The sequence below is a fragment of the Thunnus albacares genome, chromosome 14, assembly GCF_914725855.1.
Source record: "Thunnus albacares chromosome 14, fThuAlb1.1, whole genome shotgun sequence".
In the NCBI taxonomy this organism is placed as follows: domain Eukaryota; kingdom Metazoa; phylum Chordata; class Actinopteri; order Scombriformes; family Scombridae; genus Thunnus; species Thunnus albacares.
In genome coordinates, this window is record NC_058119.1 from 8,542,297 (window position 1) to 8,566,285 (window position 23,989).

Here is a 23,989-nt window from a genome sequence, read left to right on the forward strand (position 1 = left end):
CTGAGGGATATTATTCCATATTTCTCTGACATGATTCCACACGCAAGTTTGGATTATAAGTCTGGAAAAAGGGGAAACCTCAGGCATGGTGTCTCTTTTTCCTGATTTTCAGACTTGTTTTTCCTTCCCATGCTATTTCACACTGACACATCCTCTTTGCTCTGTGGGTTCTTTGACATTTTCATCTGGACACAACGCACCTGTGGAGAAGCTACAGCAGGTACATGCATATTGTAGCCTGTATGTATCTCTGAAATTTAGATTGCTTTCATTTTTTTACGCATCTTACGCAACAGTTTATGTCACGACCCTGGCTGTGTCTCTAGTGTTCTCCCTTGTGTTTCTTGTTGCCTGTTTGTCTCCTCATGTATTCGTGTGTGTGAGTGGCAGGGATGGCTCCTCCTTCCTCTGGCTTCTCCCTGATTACTCCTGATGCACAGCACCTGCTCTAATCAGCACACCTGCCATCCATCAGCTCATGAGCCAGACAGTATATCTTCCCCAGATCACCAGCCGCTCTTCACCAGATCATTCAGTTAGCTACAGTGGTAGTCATGTGCTCTCGGCCGCTCAGTCTTTGTGCAACTCTGACTTATTTCTTTAAGTTCTATGCCTTGTGTACTAATGTTAATTCTCCTCTGCTCTCAGGTGCTCTCTCACCACCTGGTTATCTCTGTCTGCCTGCTGATCAGCCTGCTGCCCACACCATCTCCTCACCTGTTTCATCCCCTGTTGTAATAAATCCCTTTTTACATATACTATTGAACTGTCTCCTGGTCTGCATTTGGGTCCACTCACAGCACAGATCATAGCAGTTCAAGTGCCTTCATTGCTTACACATTGATATTTTAGCTGCTTTTACTCTTTAGCCGTCTCATATTTTGACCGATCACAGTATGAAGCGGGTCATTTTCGACTCGGCTGAAGTATCCCTTTATAATTAGTCCCTACACCAAATTTTACACCACAAATGTATTTTGCAGCCATATATATCTTATCAGTCCTTAATAAATGGGTGATTAATCCTTCATTAATGTTTCAGAGAGCAGAGAGAGTGTTTTCTTTAGGTTTGATACTATTCATTGATAGAGAAAATAGATTCACAGTCACACTATATTATGATCTCATGTTATCTAAAACAGGATAACAGCCATAATTATTTCAACAGTATGAATTTTATTAAAAGTGAAGGATGCAACAACAAATTTGAATGGTAGGTTTCATTATAACCATTAAAACCATCAATCAACACTGCCTGTAAACCACACGCCCTCCTCTGCCAATTGTATGCAATCAACTCTGCATTGAGTGTATTAGTCATAAAGCAAAACAACCAACTGGTTTGCAAATTTAAAAAAAAAAAAGCAAAACTGCAAAAAACATTATTTTACAGTCATTTTGCTGTGCAGAAGTTGCGTCTCCCTCTCTTTTGTCCTTTTGTGACAATTGACTGTGGGACTGCAGATTGACCAGGGCAAGATTTGAACTACTGTGCTGCTGTGGCTGACATGGGGAAGGTTGCGTCGCCTTTGCATGTGATCCTTTTCACCATTTCCTCCATGTTGTCCTCCTCTTGTAATACTTTCTCTTCAACTCACTGTCTTTTTCCTCTTGGAACTCCTCCCACTCCATTAAATCAGAGAAATAGGGGCTCAGGTACTTTTTATAATCCTATGAAAGCTGCCCTCCGCTATAGGGAGGACTTTGTTGGTCAACATGTCCCAACATAGGTTGGTTTCCTGGGAATTGATGGGTTTGATTTGTTACTTTGTATAGGCTTGTTTGCAGCTGCAGATGCTGCAACAGTGTCAAGGCACCTCATGACCCAATGTCCCTACTGTGTGTACAATATATATAATGATGCCTATGCACAGTTTTAGTCTTTCACTGTTTAAAGATTCCCCATAACATCTCAAAGGTCTACAGGAGCCTAACTGTGTGGGAACTCTGGCAAATGAAGTAATATGGTGGGAACATGGACAGTTCTCGTGACAGTGTCAAGGTCTCCCTTGAACTCTGTTCTTACTGTCCCAATGACAGAAATACAGACATGCCAATCTGTAGTTTCCCTGTTTCAAGATTCCCCATGACCACCCTTTTACCCTTGATTTGACCCCCGCTGTGACTTTAAAATCCCTTTGAATAGATATGGGTAAAATGTGACCCGGAACACCCTCTATGTGCAAAAATGTATACCAGCTGCAAAAAATAAATTATTTTGAAATGGTTCACTTTAGGAAAAGTCATAAAATATCAGGCTTACAGGTCATTTAGAGTGTTTTTATTGCTTTCAAATGTCAAAATGGGTCAAATTTGACCCAAACAGTATGTAAAGGTTAAGAGTTTTTAAGTTAGCTAGTTAAATGTTTTTTTTTTTTTGTTGAAAAAATTATATCAGACACTATTATTATTTCAAACAGAATATTTTTATATATCCTAAAACATGTCTTGAGATGATCTTTCGGTGCTGCACTTCCCTCACATTTGAACTTGTTTAAACTGTTTGCACCTACAATTTTCAATGTAGGCAAGAACACTTAAACTTAGTCTTTTCTAGTTCTAAATGTTATCTTGCAACAGGGTCATACTCTACTTTCTCTGTTTTTTTGGCAGTGTCTTTATTTTCCAGTGTGAGAAACCACACCTATTTGGCACCAACACAGCCAAAAAAAACCATTATGTGTACTTAAACTATCTCTGTTACTCAGGTCTGTCATGAAGATAAAAGCTTCCCTCCAGGCTCCATAATTCTCTGAATACTGACCTCTGGCTGAACAGTATTTCATCAGCAGTGCATGGTCAATACAGACCTCATACTTTGTAAGAATTATGAGCAGTGACACAATTATACATCAAAGTAATGTCCAAAACTTGCCATGCTGTGTCTTGCAGTATTATGGAATCATTATAAAATAGCCGACTCGTCCAGGCCACATGTTTTGACAGAGAAAGGTCCACCACAGCACTGGCACATATCCTTATGTGTAGCGTCCACCAAGACTAACTACTCGTGACAGTGCCAGGAGTATGTGTGTGTGTGTGTGTGTGCACATTAAGCCCAAGGGGAAGCATGCCTAATGTGGGAGAGAAACAGAGAATCCAACATGGCCACTGGCCAGTGTCAGCGTTCCCTTCTTGGAGAATTAGCCTGTCAATCTGTTCTAATTCCTGAGGACACAGGCTGTTCTTCAAACCAGGTTGAGTTTAAACTGGAGAGGCCGACTCTTTCAACTGTTTTCTCAGGATTGTGTGCAGACAGGCGAGCTGGCTGAATGTGTGGCAGGTCAAGCCGCACTGGAGAGCAGAGCTGCTGCAAACATACTAGTCCAGGGTCAAACTGACACTTGCTAGTCTGTGCTTACAGTTTTAGCCAGCTAGTTGCATGGTTGTGTGTGTGTGTGTGTGTGTGTGTATGTAAGTGCATTCATCCATCACCTAAGACATAAAGCATTAAGAGGAGAGGATGCTCACCCAGTTGAGTTACAGATACCACACAGACAACTTTGCTAACTACCCCAGAGATTATTTATGTTTGCAGGCTCAAGTCCATGTGTACTAGGAGGATAAAAAAGGTCTATTCACTAGGCATTGTTAATGTTGAGATCATGGCAGAAATAGTGGCAGTTGCAAACTGCCAATTTTATCAAATTATCAAATTTGAATTTGGTATCCAAAAGATGGAATCAATTTAGTCAAATACAAAATACATCAAGTAAAACCATGAGGACAATCTATGAGAGTAACGCCAGACATAAACTGTACATTGTCATCTTACATTGCTGTGTCCAGTATGTTCTCCTCCCTCCTCCCTCTGCTGACTTGTCCCCAACTACCCATCATCCCTAAAAAAAATACCTCTCTGATTCATTCTCACACAACCACTTGAACCCCAAAATACCTGAGTTATAACCACAAAAAATCATTTAATAAAAATCATTCAATAAAGACAAACTAAACATTTACAAGTGCACCAGTGCTGGTAGCTGTCATTAGAGATTGCTGTTTAATGCTGTGATAACAGCAGAAACAAAGGATTAGTTTTGATTTTACTTGGTGTCTTTATAATGTGCAGTACTTTGTTCCAATCCTTTTCCCAAGAACAAGATGAAGACTTGTAAAAAAAATGGAAGGACATGATGACTCATTTAATTGACACAAAAAAAAACAACCAAACAAAAAAAATAGCTGTAGATTTTTGGTCTAAGGTGATAAATTTCATAAAGTCCTAAAGCCTGCCTGCTAACACCAGGTCTCTCTTGGCTCTGCCTAGACGCTCCCTGGCTGGGAACTGTGCTGCTGTTGTCACTCTGTTGGGGGGGCAAAAGGCCAGTCGCATTTGTGTTCTGGTAGCTCATATATCTGACACCTTTTGCTTGTCCAAATGTAATACGTCCAACTGCAGCACTTATCTCTTGGCATGCAAGTGTTTTGGGAGACATTAAGTGTACAACTGTAGCTCTTAATGCATTATTATCCTGTTCCCAAGATCCCTCTGCCAGTCAATTCAGTGCTGTATTGTATGATTAATATGCAAAGGAAAGCCCCAAAGTCCAAGCAGGGAATATACAACCCCTTTATTTGGTTCAAACAAAAATAACAGTGTCAATATTAAAAGAAAAGCAAATAAAGCTATAAATATAACAGACAAAAAACATCAGACAAGTAAATAAACAGGTAATTCTTTCCTTCACAATAACCCACTGATAAAAATCTTTATTACATTGTGATTTAGCATGAGACAGCTTGAAGTGTTAGATGTAATGTAAGCAAGTAAAAACCACCTTGAAGTTCACAAGACATTCAAAGGAGAACATGCTCCTCAAGTGGCAATGCTGACATAAATCCAGCCCAGTGTCAGTTCACAGGAAAGTTATCATCTGTGTGTAGCTGGACACACTTTTACAACATCATTACTTCAGCATACAAGTTTGAGGATGGCGCAAAAAAAAAAAAAAATCAAAGCAATGATATCAAAATGACATTCAAGGGACTGGTCCCTGTAGGGTGTCAAATGAAGCAAAGGGGTGCATGTGAACTAAACTGAGAACAGCTGCTGCAGGATTCACTGATTAATAAAATGTAACTCATAAAATAAAATGCGAATGAAACATAACTGATGAATGAGGCCAGTGGGTGAATTCAGTAGATAGTGATTGGCTACTGCTTTGTTCAGCCTGTGTAGAGCTAAGCATGGTGAGACTACAGGGAGAGGCAGCAGGAAGCACTTTCACAAACAGTGAGGAGACAGACGTTAACAGAAACAGAAACAGACATCGGTGTATTTACGTATATTAAAAGGTGCAGGCGGTGTGAATGCTGCAGGTTTAGGCGCGGTAGAGCAAGATCCTTTCGGCACAATCCTGGCCAACCAATCCGGCGTACTGCTGCACCTCCGTCTCGTCACTGGAGCCCTTGCGTTTGCGACAGTAGGCTGCGTAGGGCATGACAGTCCGCCTGTATAGCACCAGAGCTCTGCCCACATCTGTCAGCACCCGAGCATCTCCTGGACACAAACAGGCAGACATGAGAACATAATGAGACCCAGCGTAGCACAATAAACATTGTCCTTATTTTCCCTTCACTCATTTGAGTTAACCTCTGAGTGACTTGGCAAAGATACACCATTATTCCGAGAAGTTGCTGGAGAACCAGAAAGCATTTCCCCCCCCTCCTCATCAGCACTAATTTCCCTATGCCCTAAACCTGGAGTCACAGTGGTGCGTGAGCAGGCTAGTTAGTTGGCCTTGTTTACGGGGGCCTTGCTCCCTGCTGGCTTGCCAAACTCAGCATCTCATTAGGTCCTATGTCATATACTGCCAGCTCCCATCAGACCAGGAATAACAGCGCTAATAGGTGCGTGTTCAGCAGCTAAGAAGGGTCCTTTGGAGAGTTGGATGGAAAAAAGGGTGAAAAACGGTGACCTTCGCTTTGACACTAAAACCGCTGCCTCCAGGAGTGAGAGGCTGAGCCAAGCTGCTCACAGCTGGCGCCAAGAGGACATGCAAGGATTAGCACAGCAAATATACAGCAAGAAAATATACTGCACTGTGTGCGTGCAAGCGGGTACACACATGCACGTCTCAATATCTCAACAGTGTTCATCATCTTCCCACTCCAAAGAGAACTGAAGAGTTCTTCATTAGCTGTCGTTCACTGGAACTTCAATAAGCTTCTCCCCGATGAATGACAGCCCTGCTCTATTCACGCTAACTGCCCTCTTTAAACGCTTTCATCTACCCCCTCAGCTCTTATTCCAAATCTTCTCCTAACACTCATTACTGTTGCACACATTACACTGCAAAATGCCTCGAATGTAAAATTTATATCGTGCCTTCTAAAATGCACATTGCGCACATAATATTTCATCCAATCAATCTGGCCTGTCTGGAGTAAATCTGGTCTGGCTTGGCTGAAAGGAAGCAGATGAAAATAAATTTTAGGCCAGGCTGTGGAGTGGAGCAGACTAGTCTGCCAGGCCGATGACGACACATCGATCAAACAGGAGCGAGTGAGATTTGGTATTAATAGAGCTCAGGGCCTCCCACTCGCCACTGCTGCTCCCCTGACAGCACCCATGTGGCTCACAGCTGAGCACCCAGGTGGTGCGAGCGAATGCGATTGCTCATATATCTGCCAAATTTCTAAAATATTCACCAAAAGTATTGTCAAAGCCCACAAGATAATTAAGAGGAATCTGCTTAAGTGTGATGTGAGTGCCACAACAAGATGCCAGGAATTGAAAGGCAGTTCATATGATCATTTCGGTTTTTGGAGCATTAAGTGAGGCTGGCAGCAATTTCACCTAGGAAAGTATCTGCAGTGATCAGTTAAAATGTTACTTTAGGCCTCAAGTATCATTTGGAATAGACAATGATTAAATGCCAACAGTAACCCCAAAGGCATATTTGGAGGTCCTACTAATGGGAGAATTCAAAAAGTCACATAGTTATTGAGCAAAATAGCTGAATGTCCCAACTTTTCATGTGCCACATGAGACAGTACCTGAAGAGCAAGCCAGAGGAAAGAAGAGAGAGATGGCTACAAACATAAAGCTTTCACACACACCCCCATTTCCATAAAGATATTTTCATATATTTCAACTAAGATTTTCAAACCACACTGTGGATTCATGTTTTATTTATTAGCCTCATTTCCCTGCTCAGTAATGCCCTAACCACTGTGTTTTTCCCCCTACTCTTAAAAGTGCTGAGTCACATAATTGAAGAATGCTTGACACAAACTTTTAAATGAAGAAAATCAGCAGTATGTTAAATCTCACCAGTGTGGGGGAAACAGGTTTTAAAAGATGTAAACATGTTATGCAACGTCCACATGACTATCATCTTGCTCCATGAAGGATTAATGTGTCCTGATGGGATGAAAGTCAAAATATTTAAACATTCGATACTTCCATAATAACTTAAGCTGCCATCAGCATTGTCTCTCTAAGCACAATTTGCCTGTGCATGTTCTTTATCAGTGTGACAGGCCACTTACACTAGAAGTTACACTTGTCCACTCCAGCGTGTGTGCAACACTGGAGTAAAGCACCACTGTCCCCTTGTGAAGATAATAAGTAGTGAACATTTTACAGAGCAAAAATGGATGGCAGCATGCAGCTTTAAGATGGTCTATTAGCCTCAACAGTAATACTGAACAGAGACTCAGAGAGGAGGCACAAGGCCCATATCTCCCACACTTACTCGAGGCAATCCAAACATCCGCCTCTCACATAAACAACTTTCCCTTTCTTCTTCACTCGCTCCGTCCTCCATCAATGCCCTTTCCTCATTTTGAGAAGCTCCAGATCCCCGTTCCCGTCAGGCCCACCGGACGTTCAGTGACACGCCGCTCTGAGGTCGCAGCTCGGGGTTCAAGGGTCGGGGGAAAGAGGAGTGGTAAGGGTCGGTCTGGGAGTGAGAGGGTCAGGGCCGAGGCTCGGGGCCTTGACACCTCGCCACGCTCCTCTTGCTTTCCATCCATCTCAAAGTTTTTAAATACTTGCTCAACACCGGATGCTGGTCAAAGGCAGGCCATCGGGGTTATTCTTTGGATATGACCACTTCCTATGACCTAATGTTGCAAATCCAAATCAGGGCTTAGGTATGAAAAGAAAAAGGCCAAAATGGTGGTGTAGCAAGTAAGAAGAATGTTCTTTGACTGAGTAGCCTGAGTTCAAGCCCTTGTGTCAGCAAGCATCCGCCCAGCTGAAAGCGAGACACTGAATCTCTGTAGCTGACTGTGAATTTTGACCTCCCTGTGGAGCGGGAACAGCAACAAGAGGAATTTCCCTCAAAGGGATTATGGAGAATATAACTATTATTATTAAAATGAGAGAAAGGTCAGAAAAAATCTACTTCCTGCACTATAAGAGAAGAAACTGAGGGGAGTGATATCAGATTCGCCTCCACTCTGAAAGGGAACATTAGTGCAAGTGAGGCTAAGGAGCAGAAAGCCCGATGAAGAGCAGAGTGAAGTGGCTCTGACAGTGATGATATATGAAGATGTGTATTGTAAAAAAAGAAGTATGGAGGAGAAGTAAGGGTTGCTGTCCAATCACCGCCCATGTTTTAGCTTTACTGTTCTTAGTTGGAAGCACAGATAACCAGATTGATGAGAAGTGAGTGTGTGTGTTTGCTTGAGACATGAAATAGAATAGAAATATTTTATTTTGACATATTAGATAATATTTTACCGAATGCATCTTAAATGTGTGCATGCGTCATGTAATTTCGTGTGCTTGGGTTGACGCCTGCTAGGTGGTTCAAAGGGTGACTACTCGTGTCACACATTTTTGCAAGTGTTTATCCTGCTGAACGGGCAATGCCCCTACGTCTTTCTCTGTCGAGCAAACACTGATTATGAGTGTGTGAGAGATAGTAAACATTTGCTGTGTAGAGTGCGTGTGTGTCTATGTGCATGTGTACATGCTCTATGTGCATTTGTTAGAGGCCACAATGAAGCCCTAGGGCCCTCCATGTGTCACCAACAGGCATGTAATCAATGTGAGCCTGCTGTGGACAGAGTCGTGTAAACTTTAGATTAGCTGTCTTTACGCACCTCATTACGACAGCTCTATGACCCGGTCACCCTGAAAATCTGAAATAACACCCAGCATCCCTAGTTCTCGTTCACCCCTGGGTGAAGCTTTGAATCCTAGGCAGGCTCGGACGACAGGTATGATTTGCAATTAATGGGCTCTTTGCTAACAGTTTTGGTGAAATCTGAAATTTCTTGAAGCATAATTTTCTGTGAAGTTGTTTTTATCTTTTGTATTTTCAGATCAATCATCTTTGCTCTCAGGTTCAGGTTCTCTCTTTCAATAATGGAAAGTTGTATTGTCACCCTTTGTATAGACAAGTGTAGTGTAAGTATAATTTGACAGTTCACTGCTGACCCCAAAGTACAGAAAATGATGATAAATCAACTAACATGCATTCAACCAACTACTAGCAGACTTCAAGAAGTATTTCACTCACATGCTAATCAACACACTTAAGATTATCTTTTGACTATCTGCTAGAAACACATTCTGACTTGTTTCATGAATTGTTTTATAGGATTTATCGTCCTATAAACTTTTCAACATATCTCACTCTAATCTTTTTATTTTATGTACTAAAAACTTAGCTCTTCCCTGCTGATAGGGTTAGTGATGAAAAGTTTAGTATAGGACCTGTACTTGACAACCAATCTAAAAAGGGAGTTGATATAAATGATATATTTTGTTGAATATGTGTCGCTAGTCAACAGAAAAGGCATGCATTAGGAGGATTGCAGTTGACTGTTGTTGACAATTGGCTGATACTCTGGCACACTAAATATCTACTGACACATAAAAAAGTCAAGTGTAGACAAATAAAATAGACACTTTTATGTCATGAAGCATTGTGAGCAGTTAGGCCAGAGTACAAAATGTCATAATCACATAAATTTTACTTTTGTGGCCACAGCAGCTAAATACATGAGATTGCAACAGTTACTGCCTGAAAACATACATAGGAGATTCCCACACCACTACATGCAGGCAGGACTTCCCTGGGACAGATTGCAACATGTCTTTATTTAGACTCAAAACAAGCCACACATTGACAAACTGCCAATTAGGTCAGGGCCACAAGCCTCAACAGCATGCCATGCTGCTAACCTAACGATGACACAGGGCAAGCTGACCTGGTGACTGACTGACCACTGAAGAGTATTCCTGGACAAGACAGAAACCTCCACACTACCACGAGTTTGGCAAAGACCATCCTAAGTACACTTCAGCCCCACAGCTTGGCAACAAACCTGAGAGCTAACCATCAAGACCACTAGCACTAAAATGTAATGACACTGCTTTTGGACAGCTAGGCCCTGAAATAATGTCCGGCTCCATCCAAGATCAACAGTCCACGCAGGAATGGAGCCACCGCAAGAGCCACAGACACACAAACATACACTGGCAACAGTGAAAATTGCCGACTCTGAGACCGCCACTTTGTCCTCAGTAATTTGTGCCTACTCAGGGATTAAGGGTATGATTGACAAGAAGAGGTCAGACCTACCACTGGCTAAGCTGTTAATGGCAACGTTGTAAATGACCAGCCTACTAATGGTCTTTTAAATGCCCTTATTTCTCCAAGGCGTGGTGCTTTCACAACCACTTGAGTAAACAACAAAAGTTATCCTGGAAGTAAGAAAAATGTGCAGAATCCTTTCCTCAAACATAGATTCTCGGTTTATAGTTGGTGCACTCGATGCCCACAAACTTTGCCTCATTACACCATCTGACCTCTGAAAAGTAAAATATATGGGACAGAGGAAAGAGGTGTCAAAAGAAAGGTTTTTATTTTAAAGTTCAGTGTATGTGTTCATTTTTACCTCTTAGCATGGCACAGAGTCCAAGTACGTCCTCACTACAACAAAGTCTTAAGCCGTCTCTCCACATTGAAAGACTGGTGTTGGCCCACCTGAAGAACGTCACATGACACCTGTTGGACCCCCTTACAGTTTACCTACCGGGCAAACAGGTCAGTGGATGACACAGTCAACATGAGACTGCACTATATCATGCAACACCTTGACCACCCAGGGACACAAGAGAGGATCCAGTTTGTAGACTGTAGCTCAATGTTCAACACCATCATTTCAGAAATACTCTCCTCCAAACTCTCCCAGCTCACTGTATCCCGCACCATCTGTCAGTGGATCACTAGCTTCCTGACAGGCAGGAAACAGTTCCCTCTGGTATACAGACAGTCAGCACTGGTGCTCCCCAGGGATGTGTGCTCTCCCCACTCCTATTCTCCCTCTACACCAACAACTGCACCTCCAAGGACCAAGCTGTTAAACTCCTGAAGTTTGCAGACGACACTACTGTGATCAGACTCATCCAAGATGGTGACAAGTCTGCCTATTGGCCGGAGGTTGAACAGCTGGTGCCAACAGCCCTGTGTCAACTGTGTAGACCTTCAAGTTTCTGGGAACTACCATTTCCCAAGACCAGAAGTGGGAGACCAACATCAACACCATCCTCAAAAAGGGCCAGCATAGGATGTACTTTCTGCGGCAACTGAGGAAGTCTGCCACAGGAGCTGTTGAGCCAGTTCTACACCGCAGTCATAGAATTTGTCCTCTACACATCCTTCATAGTGTGGTTTGGAGCAGCCACATAACAGGATACAAACAGACTGCAGTGAACAGTCAGGACAGCCGAAAAAATCATTGGTGCCCCCCCCGCTCACCCTCCAAGACTTGTACTATTCAAGAACCAGGAAACGGGCAGAGAGAATCATTACCGATTTCTCACACCCTGGATACAACTACCACACACAGGAGCAGTTTCTGTCCTCATGCCATCACCCTCATAAATAGCTGACCCAATCTGCTAGGCCATAGCTACATTTACTTCTTCAGATAGTTATTACACCCTGATTCACATATACAAATACTATATTGTACAAATACTCATACATCGCAATTTCATTCAAATACATGATGCACATTATTGTTCTTTGCACTACCACACACACTTGCACTGTTTTGTGCAGTTTGTCTTTTATATAATCTGTCTATGCTTGTATATTGTGTATTGTCTGTATTACTTGAGAGACACCAACGGCTGGAACCGAATTCCTTGTCTGTGTTAACGTACTTGGCCAATAAATCTGATTCTCATTCATATAATTCTCTTTTCCTCCTCCACCTCCCTGTCAATCTAGCTCTGACTTTATTGCATTTCTCTCTCTTCCAGTGCCAGCATACAGCACCAGCCTCACTCCCCTCTCTTCTCATCTCTATAAAATTATTTATATCACATGTTCCTTCTCTCCGTCCATCTATTCTTCTATAACTCCCTCTATTACCCTCCATCTATTGGTCCCAGTTTAGCTGGCAATCAAATTCTTGTCCTTCCACATTTCCTTTTCTGTTTGGTGATGCAGATTAACGGGGAAGAGTGGACAGGAGATGGTTTGCCCCCTAAACACTCCTCCTCTCAGGTTACAAGTAGTTGCAATATTTATAGCATCTCCTATAACAATTCTGCGGTATCTGTATGGTAATCCTTCTTTTAGATCAGTACTTTCACCTTTTCATTCCAGAGTTGAGCAGTGTCAGACTCCCAGAGCAGAAAAATGCAGAATCAACAGAAGAGAAGAAATAAGGAGACATAAAATGTATGAGTCTCTCTGCAGCTATGCACCTACGCAGAAAATAATTCAAAACCATCTTTTCAAAACCTTTAAACTCACTCACACTCTCTTAAACACTCACTGGTCCTCATCTCACACTCCGCCAGTCCAGACGATGGGCGTCTGCCAGTCTGTCTTCATTCATGAGGTTTATTACCCCCGATATCACTATTCATCTAATGACAACATGACCCTTCTGTAATGGCAGCGCTAGCTTTGCTCTGACCGCACTTAAGGATCATGGGGAGAGAAGATTGTGTGATCAGAGCTGCTGGCCCTGTTTTTCCCCCTCTTCAGTGACTGCACGCTGGCTGGAAGCAAGCCTACAGATTTCAATACACCATCACAATGAAACTAGAGAGATGTAAACTAAGAATCACAGACGCAGGTCAGAATGTTAGCAATGATCATGATAACAGTGGTATGTAGTTGTACCTGCGTCAGGATCCTGGCTCAAACGAGCATAGCGGGAATTCTCCAGCTGGGGTATGCATCGCTCTATTGGTACCCAGATGTAGGTTTCTGGGCACAGGAGGTCTGAAGGCCGGTACTGCCCCTGAGGAATGAGAGAGGGACAGAGAGAGATGGTCACACCTACTGCTGAAACCATTTATCCATCAACAGAAAATCAAAAAGCTGTTTAAGTGTTTTATCCCTCAAAAATACAAAACACAGCTTCTTAAATGTGAGGATTTCCTTCATCATCACTGTATATTCAGTATCTTTGGGTTTTTGCTGTTTGTCTGACATGTGGAGCAATTTGAAGGCAACACCTTGGTTTCTGAGACATTTTATGCATTAATCAATTATACTAAAAAGGTTTGAAAATTGATAATGAAAATATTTGTTCGTTCCAGCCATCTGAACACCGTTCTCACATTACACCAGTGATCCTTTAGGGTTAAAGGTTTGACAAGCTGTAAACTGACCCCACTAGGTGACCCTGCTCAAAACCAGGGCTGAAAGCTGGATCGAACTCCGCTCTGTTGAAAGTTCTTTGTTTGAGCCATGTTCTCTTTGTCTGGGCTGTTGTCTGCAGTGTAGAGTGCAGGAAATGTAAACACGTGAGCATATTGTGATGTGCGCTTGTGAAACGGGTACAAGTCTGTATTTGACCTAACATTTTGGATGGAAAGTAAACCAAGCTGAACAAAAACAGCTGCAGGGCGAAGAAAAAAAAAAAAAAAAAAAAAAAAAAAAAAGAAGAGTGAGGGGTAGACTGAGCAGAAAGGAGGAGGAGAAAGAGACTCCATTATCAGAGACCTGCATTCTATCATACGGCGCCAAACAAACACAAACTGCAGAGATAGTTCTGTAAACAAGCAGACGCCTGCGACGGGCCTGCTGCACCATCTCAACACAGACAATAATATTTAGAGTTTATATGACATTAAACTGTAGGACAAAGACTCTACAATCTCATGAGCACACACTTTATACAAAACTGAGGTCAAGAGGTGCTGGGTGATTAAACTCAGAACAAAAAGAAAAAACACAGTCACATGTCATAAAGAACTCAAAAGTAAGCAAGACAAAGGAAATACCAACTGGAAAATTGCTATTGCTATACAGGCGCTCTGACTACAACCTTTATGGAAAATACGCTGCCCGTGTTCACATACAGGATAAGGTGCTGTGAGAATGAGCTACAATTCTGAAAAATTAAAAACAGAAGGATTTAGAGAATATAGCTAGTCAGGCTTTGCCCTCAGAGTCTTCTTGTCTTATCCTTGTCTGGAGTTAAGACGTACAGAGGAAAATCAGCATATACCCATAAATCCATACAGTCGATACATGACCAAGCTACAGGCTGTAAAGGAAAAAGGAATTCAAAGTGCAGCAAAAGATACTAACATGTTTTAAGTGCATCTGCTAACAGATGGATGGTGGTGGAATGCTATGCATCCCGAGCTGCAGTGGACACACGCATTGATCGGATGCTCTCCGTGTCCCAACAACCTGCAGCCTTCTACAACTGTCAGCACAGTCAGCTTGACACTCTCACACTCTGCCTCACCTCTATAGCCTCCTTCAACACTGCAGCAGGGCACACCTCTATACACAGAACACACACACACCTGCTTTCAGCAGTATAAACAACAGTGGGGCATACATACTTCCTCCTATAGGACCTTCACCCTGACACTGCGCCTCAAATCAACCTGGACGCTTAAAGAAAGGGTAGAAGGGTGAAATAGAGAAGACGCACAAGTGTGAACGGAGTGGGTAGTTTTTTAAAGAGAAAGAGTGAGATAGAAAGATGAAGAATGGGAATGAAGCAAATTCCTGATTTTTTAAGGCCTATATTTTGGGTTTACAGTGCAAAATGATATATCCAGTGTGTTGCTATAAAGGTTTCAGAGAGAGAGAGAGGCCTATCTAACCAAAATGAGACACAGAGTCTGGTTATGGCTCAGGCACAATTCCTCAATTCTCCCCCCCCGAAAAGAATAAAGGACGCAAAGAAGGATGAAGAGTATGAGAGGACACAGCTATTAGTGGTCTGGACGGAGGAGAGAGAAAAAGAAGTGGGAAAAAGAGAGAAAGGTCTGGTCAGCTGTCAGCTTCTTTTCTTTATTGGACTGAAAGTGAAGACTGAGCTCACCACTACAAACTCTCCTCCTCACTCGTTTGCTTTATCTTCCCTTTTATTTTTTTTTTTCCCCTTTCCCAGGTTGGCTTGAAGGCCCTGTAATTCACAGCTACCCCTGCAGCTTCCTTGGCTCGTCTTCAGCGAAGTGTTTTCTGTTTTTGCGTCAGCCGGCTCACAATATCTTTCTCTTTATCTAGCAGTTACTCATGCTAACAGAGAATGCGGTAATTGTTTCCTGAAACGTTGATCCTTGAAAGAGAGGAGAGTTAGCAACTGTACGCAAACACAGGCCGGAGGTGAAATGGACTATTCCTTCGCTTCTGTTACCGAGAGGCTGTTAAAGGCTTAAAGAGGCCACAGGAAGTGACAGTGTGACTACATGTGAATGGCCAGAAAGCTATGTTGAAAAGTTGTTTGAATTTTATGTGTCCGGTCAATCACGTTACAGGGCAACCAAGCCTACTCGAAAAGATGTCCAGGATGAGAATTTCCAGACCTAGAAAATCTTTTTGGTTTGGTTCTCTTCTCTTCATTGGCTGTGTTCCTCCCCTTTTTCTAAATGTTCAAAGCCTCCCACAAAAACCAATCCATCACCATCGCTCCCTCCATTCCGTGCTCGCATGTTCAGACGGATATCAAGGCGATGCTGATGACTGACAGTCTCTGAAAGGCTCGTTTAGAGAGACAGAAAGAGATGGAGAATGTAAGAACGGGTGGAGAAAGACGGAATCATGCGCAAAAACTTCGGCAGACAGACTTGGCCGCCATTGTAAGGTGTGAGAAATGAGAGGGAGATAGGAGGGAGACGGGGAGGGGAGAGAGAAAATTAGGTGCAGATAAGTAAAGGGATGGTATTTAACGTCACCAAGACACGGACTGAGGCGAGCTGATGGAAGTGATAGGAGCAGTCTGACTGCCAGGACGAAGGGGCCCACAGTACTGAGAGGATGTTGGAAGCTGGGAATGAATAGGGAGGGTTTGGCAACTACAGAAGGAGACAGAAATGGGGAAAGAGCTTAAGTAGAGAGAAGTTGAGATGGAGACAAGTGAAAAAGAGACAGATGAGAGCTGCATTAAAAAATGGACAAAGAAACGGGGAGAAACTTAGAGGAAAAAAAAAAGTAAACTGTCCATTCACAAGTGGATTCCCTTGTTTTGTTGTGCGTTTATTAACGAGTATGTAGAGGTCACCGTTTTATAAGGAAGCAATCTTCTACAGTGCAGGTTTTCCCAATGAACTTAACTTTAACAAGACAGAGAGGAAAATTACTCAACCTCATTTGAATAACAATTTGCCCCAGTGTAAACAACTACACAACCCCAATCATCAGGAGTAAATAAACACATGTCTCCGTAGGGCTTGTCATGCAGTTACACAATACTTTGCAGATGTATTATCACTCTGAGCCCCTCGGTGACACAGCATCACTCATTCTTTTCAGGCCACACAGACTTTTACGCACATACAGATAACAGGGGCCCTGCTGTCAAGACTGAACTTTATTACAAACTCTGAGACTCTAACACATAACTGTCACCTTGTTCCTCTCTTTTGTTGCGTGCCCTTTCCTTTATTTCTGCCTTGTTTTCTCACACACCTCAAGATAGGAGCAATGCCCCGGGCTCATACCTATGATTTATATGAAAAGCAATTAATCAGACACATAAATCCAGTGCTTCAGTGCAGCCAAGGAATCCTCATGAAAACCTACACCACTTTCTGCTTCTTTTCTTCCTCCCTGCCTGACTAGACTGCAGACACATGAGTTTGGTTATGTGAAGAAGGGAGACAACGTTCATCAACCGAGAGAATGCCACCTAAAAGTCTCTTTCACGGCTCCGAGTTGCCCAAAATGGTGCAGCACAGTTCTCAACCTGTTCTTGGTTTCAGCATCTTAAATATGAAGATCTGCTGCATTTCTCTGTTTTGTGCTACAACACTGTAAATTGAAAATCTTTGGGTTTTTACCAATTGGTCAGACAAAACAAGCAATTTGAGGACGTCCCCTCTGGCTTTAGCAAACTGAGCATTTTTCACTATTCTCTGACGTTTTGTACACCAAGAAATGAGTCAATTAATTAAGAAAACAATCTGCAAAATGATTCAATGATCAAAATAATGCTACATGTAGCCCTAAAGGCTTGTATGAGGAGCTACAGCAAGAAGAATTAGTACCACTTAAAAGCACTCCGTTTTGTGCTTTCTCCAACTTTTTATAGTTTTATGACATCACCTTTTATTACGGTATTTCTCCCATTATTATCAAATAAAGCAATTTGCTCATATCTAAAGATCCTATGACTTTCTGCTATATTCTTGAGGAGCCGGGGGGGATGTGCACCTCTTGAAGGTCTGGCAGTACAGGGAGACTTTTTGATGCTGACAGCAGTCATTGCTTCACAGCAGCGCAGCACCGTCATGGTTCAAAGTGATCCCCTTTCAGACCACAAGACAGGACTTGGTGTCCATGTGTCCTAGTGAGAGGGTTTCCCTGCCTCCATATACATTACTCTACACCCACATCTGCTGCTGATTTCCTGCTCATATCTCCTGTTGAGTTTTCACCCAGCCCTACCCCTAGCTGAGGTGTCCCTTTATGTTTGTGTGTGTGCACAAGTCAGGCACCGTGCAGAATGTCCAAACACAGTCTCAATGAGTCTATTCTTGTTAACAGTATCTGTACAGCTAAAAATCTCTACCGAAAAGCACATTAAGTTACACAGTAATCTGCGAGTCAACTGAACACCTACTTTAGTATGAGACAGAGCGGCTCCACAAGTGTGATGTAAGGGTGGTTGCAGAGAAGATGAGGTCACTAATGTTAGACCTTGCTCTGTTTGTCTCTGGCAAAAGATATGTTATCCAAAAATAACATGAAGGACAAAAAGGAGCCTGTTTTATACTATGGGAGGTTGAGCGTGAACACAATAGTGAATAGGATATTATGTCAGGATTACACATTGGTCAAGCACTCTTAGAAAGACATGGATATTTGACCCAAACAGACAAATACGGTCACCATGTCACGTTTGTGGTCTCCGAGCCTGAACTCGGAGGGTACACAAAGAGGCCTAGTGTGACCCAGAGCCGAGCAGACCTAACCTAGGCTGCCCAGGCCAGCACTCTGACCCAGGGTCACACTCAGCCGATCTCAGTCAAAAACCAATAAACACTGGCCCTGATCCCTACATCCGTGCTCTCTCTCTCTCTCGAACATACAGCTCTCACAATACATCCCCTCTACGGTACTGAGACACATTCTGCCCAGACAAGGGGGCATGACTTGGGGGGCCTCTGGCTGCTGACGGACACACGTAAACAGCGCGGCTCACACAAACACACACGCAGCTAGACAAATAGTACTGAGAACCAAGCAGGCTGGACAGAAGAACAGCACCAATGAAAGACACGTCCAAACACAACGTGTCTCAGAGCGCTGGCCCACACAAAACACACTTTCACCACCAGTCTGTGAAAATATGTACATATGCGTTTGTGTGTGTGTGTGTGTGTGTGTGTGTGTGTGTGTGTGAGCGCCCTGAACATGTCTGGGGTCTGCGTTTTGGGGGAGATTTACGCTAACTGCTGCTGTTTAAACACTCGGGCCCCACCAAGGCCTTTTCACCCTACTCAACACATTACCACAGGATGGCCTTCAAATAAAGCATACAGGCTGGTGAGTCTCCCCCTTTGGGCCCCTAGACAACCCCCCACAACCCTGCCACCCACCCCACTCTGTCCCATCACTCCCTCGCCTGCCTATGCGTCACGGCTCCATGGATGACAGGTTAATGAGGAGAAAATATTTTTACAGGATCACATTTCGACGGAGCCCCGAGAACCAATGGCAGCGCTTTTATGGGCATCAGCTCACAGACTGGGCACTTTTATCTCTTTATCTCCTCTGGTCTTTATGGGCAGGCAAGCTGTTACGCTTGTCTGACACAGACCACAGCTTACTGACTTGCAGTCAGAACCGCAGCCCCTAATCTTGGTCTTAAAACCCCACCTCAAGCACCCAACTAGAATACCAAACCCCAGCCCTCCACCCACCCTCTGCATAAATGTCTAACTGCATTTATGACCAGCTCATTCTGCCCAGTAGTGCTTATCAAAGATCTGAATGCATTCCCTTGCCAAAGAGAAACCAGGCGTTTCAGACAAAGCGGCGCAGCTGCAGCAGGTTTGAAAATAAATAGTGAAGTTAATGGCAAGGCAAACACCTCAGGCTGGCAGCTAGAGGGCTCTGGATCTGCTCAGCTTGACACCATCTCCAAACTCTCATTTTCAGCCTTGTGACCTTCACACCTCCCCCTGGCTCCTACCTGCCCCACCACCCACATCCCCCCAAAACTCCGTCCTTCCAGCCACAGTAAGACTGAATTGCCTGACCTGACCCCTTGAACTCTGCTCTCTCAGACCCTTACCCTGTCAGCACTCTTCCAAGGGGGTGCCAAGCATTGGCTGCCCCCAAACTGTGCTGTAGCCTGTTAATGATTTGTTAAAAACACAACCGTGGCAGGACACAAGGAAAAAAAAAAAAGAGATGATGAGGCATAAAAGAGAAGAGAAATTATCAAAAACTTTAAACAAATGTTTCTGCTGAGAGGTGCACTGTTGGTGGTCTCCTGTCGAGCTAAATCAAACAACGCTGTTTCTGTCAGAAAGGCTCCAATTTAAGACAGGGGGAGGGGAGAGGGCTGGAAGGCAAGCAGAGGGGCATGCTTTGGCTTATAAATTTCGCAGAGAGGGTGAAAATGGGCCTGGTTGGGTTTGATCTCATTTTGATGGGCACAGGTTTTCTAACATGAGGACTGTGGGAAGGCGATGCTACTGGCATAACAGAAAAATACCTTTAAAAAAAAAAACGAGCAAAAACTGTTTCATCGAAGGAAAAGAAGAAACAAAACTATGATGGTAAACACATGAGAAAGGCCATCAGTTTCAGCGTGGAACACTGCACTCACCACAGTAACTTTATACCACCTCCTTTTAAGCCATCGTGACTTGGTGCATCTAAGCATGCAGATATGACAATTGGAGAAACAGGATCCACACCACTGCAAAATACATACCAATCCTGCCTACTGGCCCTGTCATAAAAGGAACAAAATGTGTTGCCACGTTTTTATCTCTGAACGAAATCAGACTGAATTTTCGTCAGTCTGCTCGCTTTTCTCTCTATCAATCTTTCATCCCGACCAGCATGGTGGCTGCTTTCTTTAACAGTTGCTGAAAGAAGAACGGAAACAAAAAGAGGGAAAGAAAGAGAAAAAGGGGTAGCTGTACTGTGCCTGGACCTGTAGGACCTGTGAAGCGTAAACCCACAGTTCTACACAAACACTGCAGTGCACTGTAAACCTTTTCCATACAAATCTATCACATGCTTATAAAGTTTATGCCAAGAGCAAAGCAATAACAAACAATAATATGTGAGAAAGAAATACCCTCATGAAGGAATCCAACGAAAAACAAAAAAAAAAAAAAGCAGTGTACTGTAGCATAGTACACAGGGATGGGGGCCTCTAGATGCCTCAAACTCACTCACTGTCACTCTTAATCTGCCCAGATGTACAACAAATGACACACAGAATGTGAGGTCACACACGTACACATAACATACTGTCTGAATGGGCCCCTTGAGTGAAAATAACATGCATGCAGAGTCCTGATAGCCGTGGCTCTGAGCCTTTAAGCATGTCGTAACCTGCAACTGCGTACCTGCGGATGAGATAGACTGTTTGAGGGCGAGATTCATTACAATAATATACACTGCTAGTTATTGATGGCACTGTGGTGATTCTGACAGATGAGTATTGCTTCTCTTTTTGGATCAGCTGTTCAGAACTGATTTGATTGAAACTGAAATGAGAGTAGCAAAAAAAAAAAAAAAAGAAGCGTATGAGAGACCTTTAGTATCCATCAACTGTTCAACTTTAAATAATATCTCTGTCTGTGTTCATGTGTGCATGCATGTGCTCTGGGAAAATGAAGTCCGATGTACATGCCCGAGCTTGGAGGCACTTTGTCATTACTAATTGATGTCATAAAAACTGAGATCATGCAGCAGGTGACAGAGAAGCCTGCAGGCACGCACTGATTAAGGCAAACATTTGCATAGCGGCAACTGACTGAAACCTACATCAAATTCTTTCATCGGTAGTGAGCTAACATACTCTTCCGCACAGTGGCTGACACCTGGATGGATTAATTTCAGGCCTGCTGAATTCAAAAGCTTTGGCCCGTGTGGAAAACTGCTGGCTGTTGCTAGAGAACTGACCAGCTCTCTGACAGTGTTTGTTGTTTGTAGGTGAGGAGGAGCTGGGTTGAAAGGGAACGGAGGTGCAGCTGCCGCGAAAGGGCTCTTTAAAAGTCAGTGAAGTACCGCTGGGAAACGAATACTCCTTTTCATCTTGCCTCCTTTTCTCATTTGGCACACATTTTGTCACTCCTTTTTTTTCCTTCTCCATCTGTCCTCTTCCTCCTCCTTTCACTCATTTCGCTCACTCCTTCTTTCTTCTTCTCTGTGGAAAATTTAATGGTTTCCTGGGCTCAGAGCGAGACATTCTTTCACTGTGAACAATAATAACAAGAGTAAGAGCCACTTCATGTAACCCTCTCACTCCCTCACCAACTGGGTACAACTGGGCATTCTGTGAGTGTGTGTGTGTGTATACTTCAGTGTGTGTGTATGTGCATGTCTAAGTACAGTACGCGCATGTATGCTTTGCTTGAAAAGTGCTGGATCTGTTAAGACTAGGTAGATTGGTCAAGCGAAGTGGGTGACTGTCTCCTTTGTTATCATCAAAGTCTGCTTATTCTGTGCTTTAAAATAACTTACACAGACCAGTGCGTACGCATACACACTTTTACAACTTTTGCAAAGAAATGGAAAATTACTACAACGTGGCATGAATCTTTTAGCTCATGTTCTGTCCAAAATAATAAGTGGAAATTTGTAAAATGAAAACTTATGACACCATGAGTACGTTCTAAGAAGCTGGATGGTGGAGTTATTGGAGGAGAAGGGAGCAAAATATGGTGAAAACAAAGTGCAGGTTGAGGTACTCATTTAAACCTGCAGCGTAGAACTTTTACATGTAGATGAATGTCCATTACATTCAGGCGCTTGCCAAACGAGTTCATACAATGCTGATTAAGCCTATCACCGCCAGAAAATTTTCTCTGTATTTCACAGCATACAGAGTTTTTAAATCTCATATCAGGCGCAACATTCTCGTGCTGGCCATTTGGCTGTTAATCGTGCGATTCTTCCAGACTTTCCAAATGTTATAGGACCAAATGGATCAAATTCTGATAATGAAACAAGCAATTTCACAGGGGTTGTGAGACGCTCAAAACAATTTATCCACCATTTTACAGCCGCAACAGTTGGCTACGGCCAGTAAGTGCTGGCCATCGGGCACACTTGGACACATCCTGGTGGGCAGTCAAAAAACATGTTTTTGGGCCGGTGAACCGTCAAAACATATCAGTTTTTACAGGCCATCTCTGTGTGCCTGTCATTCAGAGTGTACACGAGAGCGTGCTACATGCCTGTGTCACACCGTATTCAAACCGAATCAGGTGTAGCACCGCCGGTTGAGCAGAGGTGTGTGAGGTCGTGGGCATGTTTGTGCTCTAGAATGTAACCGCTGTGAGACAATCAGAAAATGATGTTTTATTGATCTGATTCACTGGCTTTCTCACTACCACCGCTCCCTCTCTTCATTCACTGTCTACCTCACTTGACCATACTGCTCTCTCTCTCTTTTTCTCTCGTCTTTTTAAAAAAAAAAAGAGTCGGGAAGCCAATGGAAACGTCTAACTTTCACATTATCAAATGAAGAGAAATGTCCTCCTCTCGTCCTAGTAACGTCTTTGTACTTAAGCAATCACAGCTGAGTGTCTCCCTTACTCTCACTGCCAGCAGGGGGAGGCAAAAGTCCCGCACTCCAGCTTTAAGGTTTTCACAGATACATGTAGGGTTGCATCCAGATATAGGCTTATTGCAAAACGCCTTGCCGGAGCCAGAATTTTACTGAGCATGCAGTGACAGGCTTTTTTTGTTGGGGAGGCCCCAAGAAATGTGTGTGCACTCCTGTCACCAGGCGTCCAGGCGCCCTCTGAAGCAGTACGCCTTCGCAAACACTAGAAGTACCCTTTCAGTGTTTGTTCACTTTTGACCACAAACCATCCAAACAATCTAGAAATACGTTGTATGACATTTCAGACTAATATCAACAAGCCAGAGAATTTAGCTCTCTAAGCCACAAAGTCTGTTACTCTTCCTCAAGTCACGAGAGCAGTCCATTCAGAAGGCTTTCAGCTGCACGTTAGAGGCAACGTGAAAAAAAAAAAAGAAGAAGAAGAGATGCAGAAGGGCCAAGACCTTTGCTCTCATTTAGCTTCCAACAGCTTCACCTTCTGCTCTCCACAGCTCAACATCACAGGGCCAGGGAGGGCCAAAGGACCAGGGACAGAAGCCAGGGGCAGGATGTCACGTCGAACCCTGAACCCACCAGCCAAACCAGCAAGGCTCTGTGGGACGCTCCGTCCCAGCTTTGACAACAAAGGAGAGGGCCTGACACTGGCCAGGCAGCCCCCTGTTCCTGGCTGGACTCCAAGTCTTCTAAGACCCTTTAAGGCTGCTCTACAGGACTGTGTCCAGGCTTTGGCATTGCTGAGAAGTTTTCAACCCATCACGCATGGAGCTGTTCC

At 43.4% G+C, this 23,989-nt stretch overlaps 1 protein-coding gene and 1 long non-coding RNA gene across 4 annotated transcripts in view; one reads left to right on the top strand and one right to left on the bottom strand.

Annotated features, from left to right (window-relative positions):
- Positions 1-400: 400 nt before the first annotated feature.
- Positions 401-766, top strand: LOC122996495. The gene is made up of 2 exons (XR_006407004.1): positions 401-548; positions 649-766. It is a non-coding gene; the product is annotated as an uncharacterized LOC122996495 (long non-coding RNA).
- A 3,783-nt stretch (positions 767-4,549) lies between these two features.
- LOC122997057 (arginyl-tRNA--protein transferase 1) overlaps positions 4,550-23,989 on the bottom strand; it is a 55,268-nt gene continuing 35,828 nt past the window's right edge. For all 3 annotated transcript variants that reach the window (XM_044372982.1, XM_044372981.1, XM_044372980.1), the window contains 2 exons: positions 13,110-13,230; positions 4,550-5,503 (listed from right to left, as the gene is read on the bottom strand). In XM_044372982.1, coding sequence (XP_044228917.1) covers positions 5,325-5,503; positions 13,110-13,230 — 300 coding nt within the window. In that variant the 3' untranslated portion in view covers positions 4,550-5,324. The remainder of the gene's footprint in view (positions 5,504-13,109; positions 13,231-23,989) is intronic.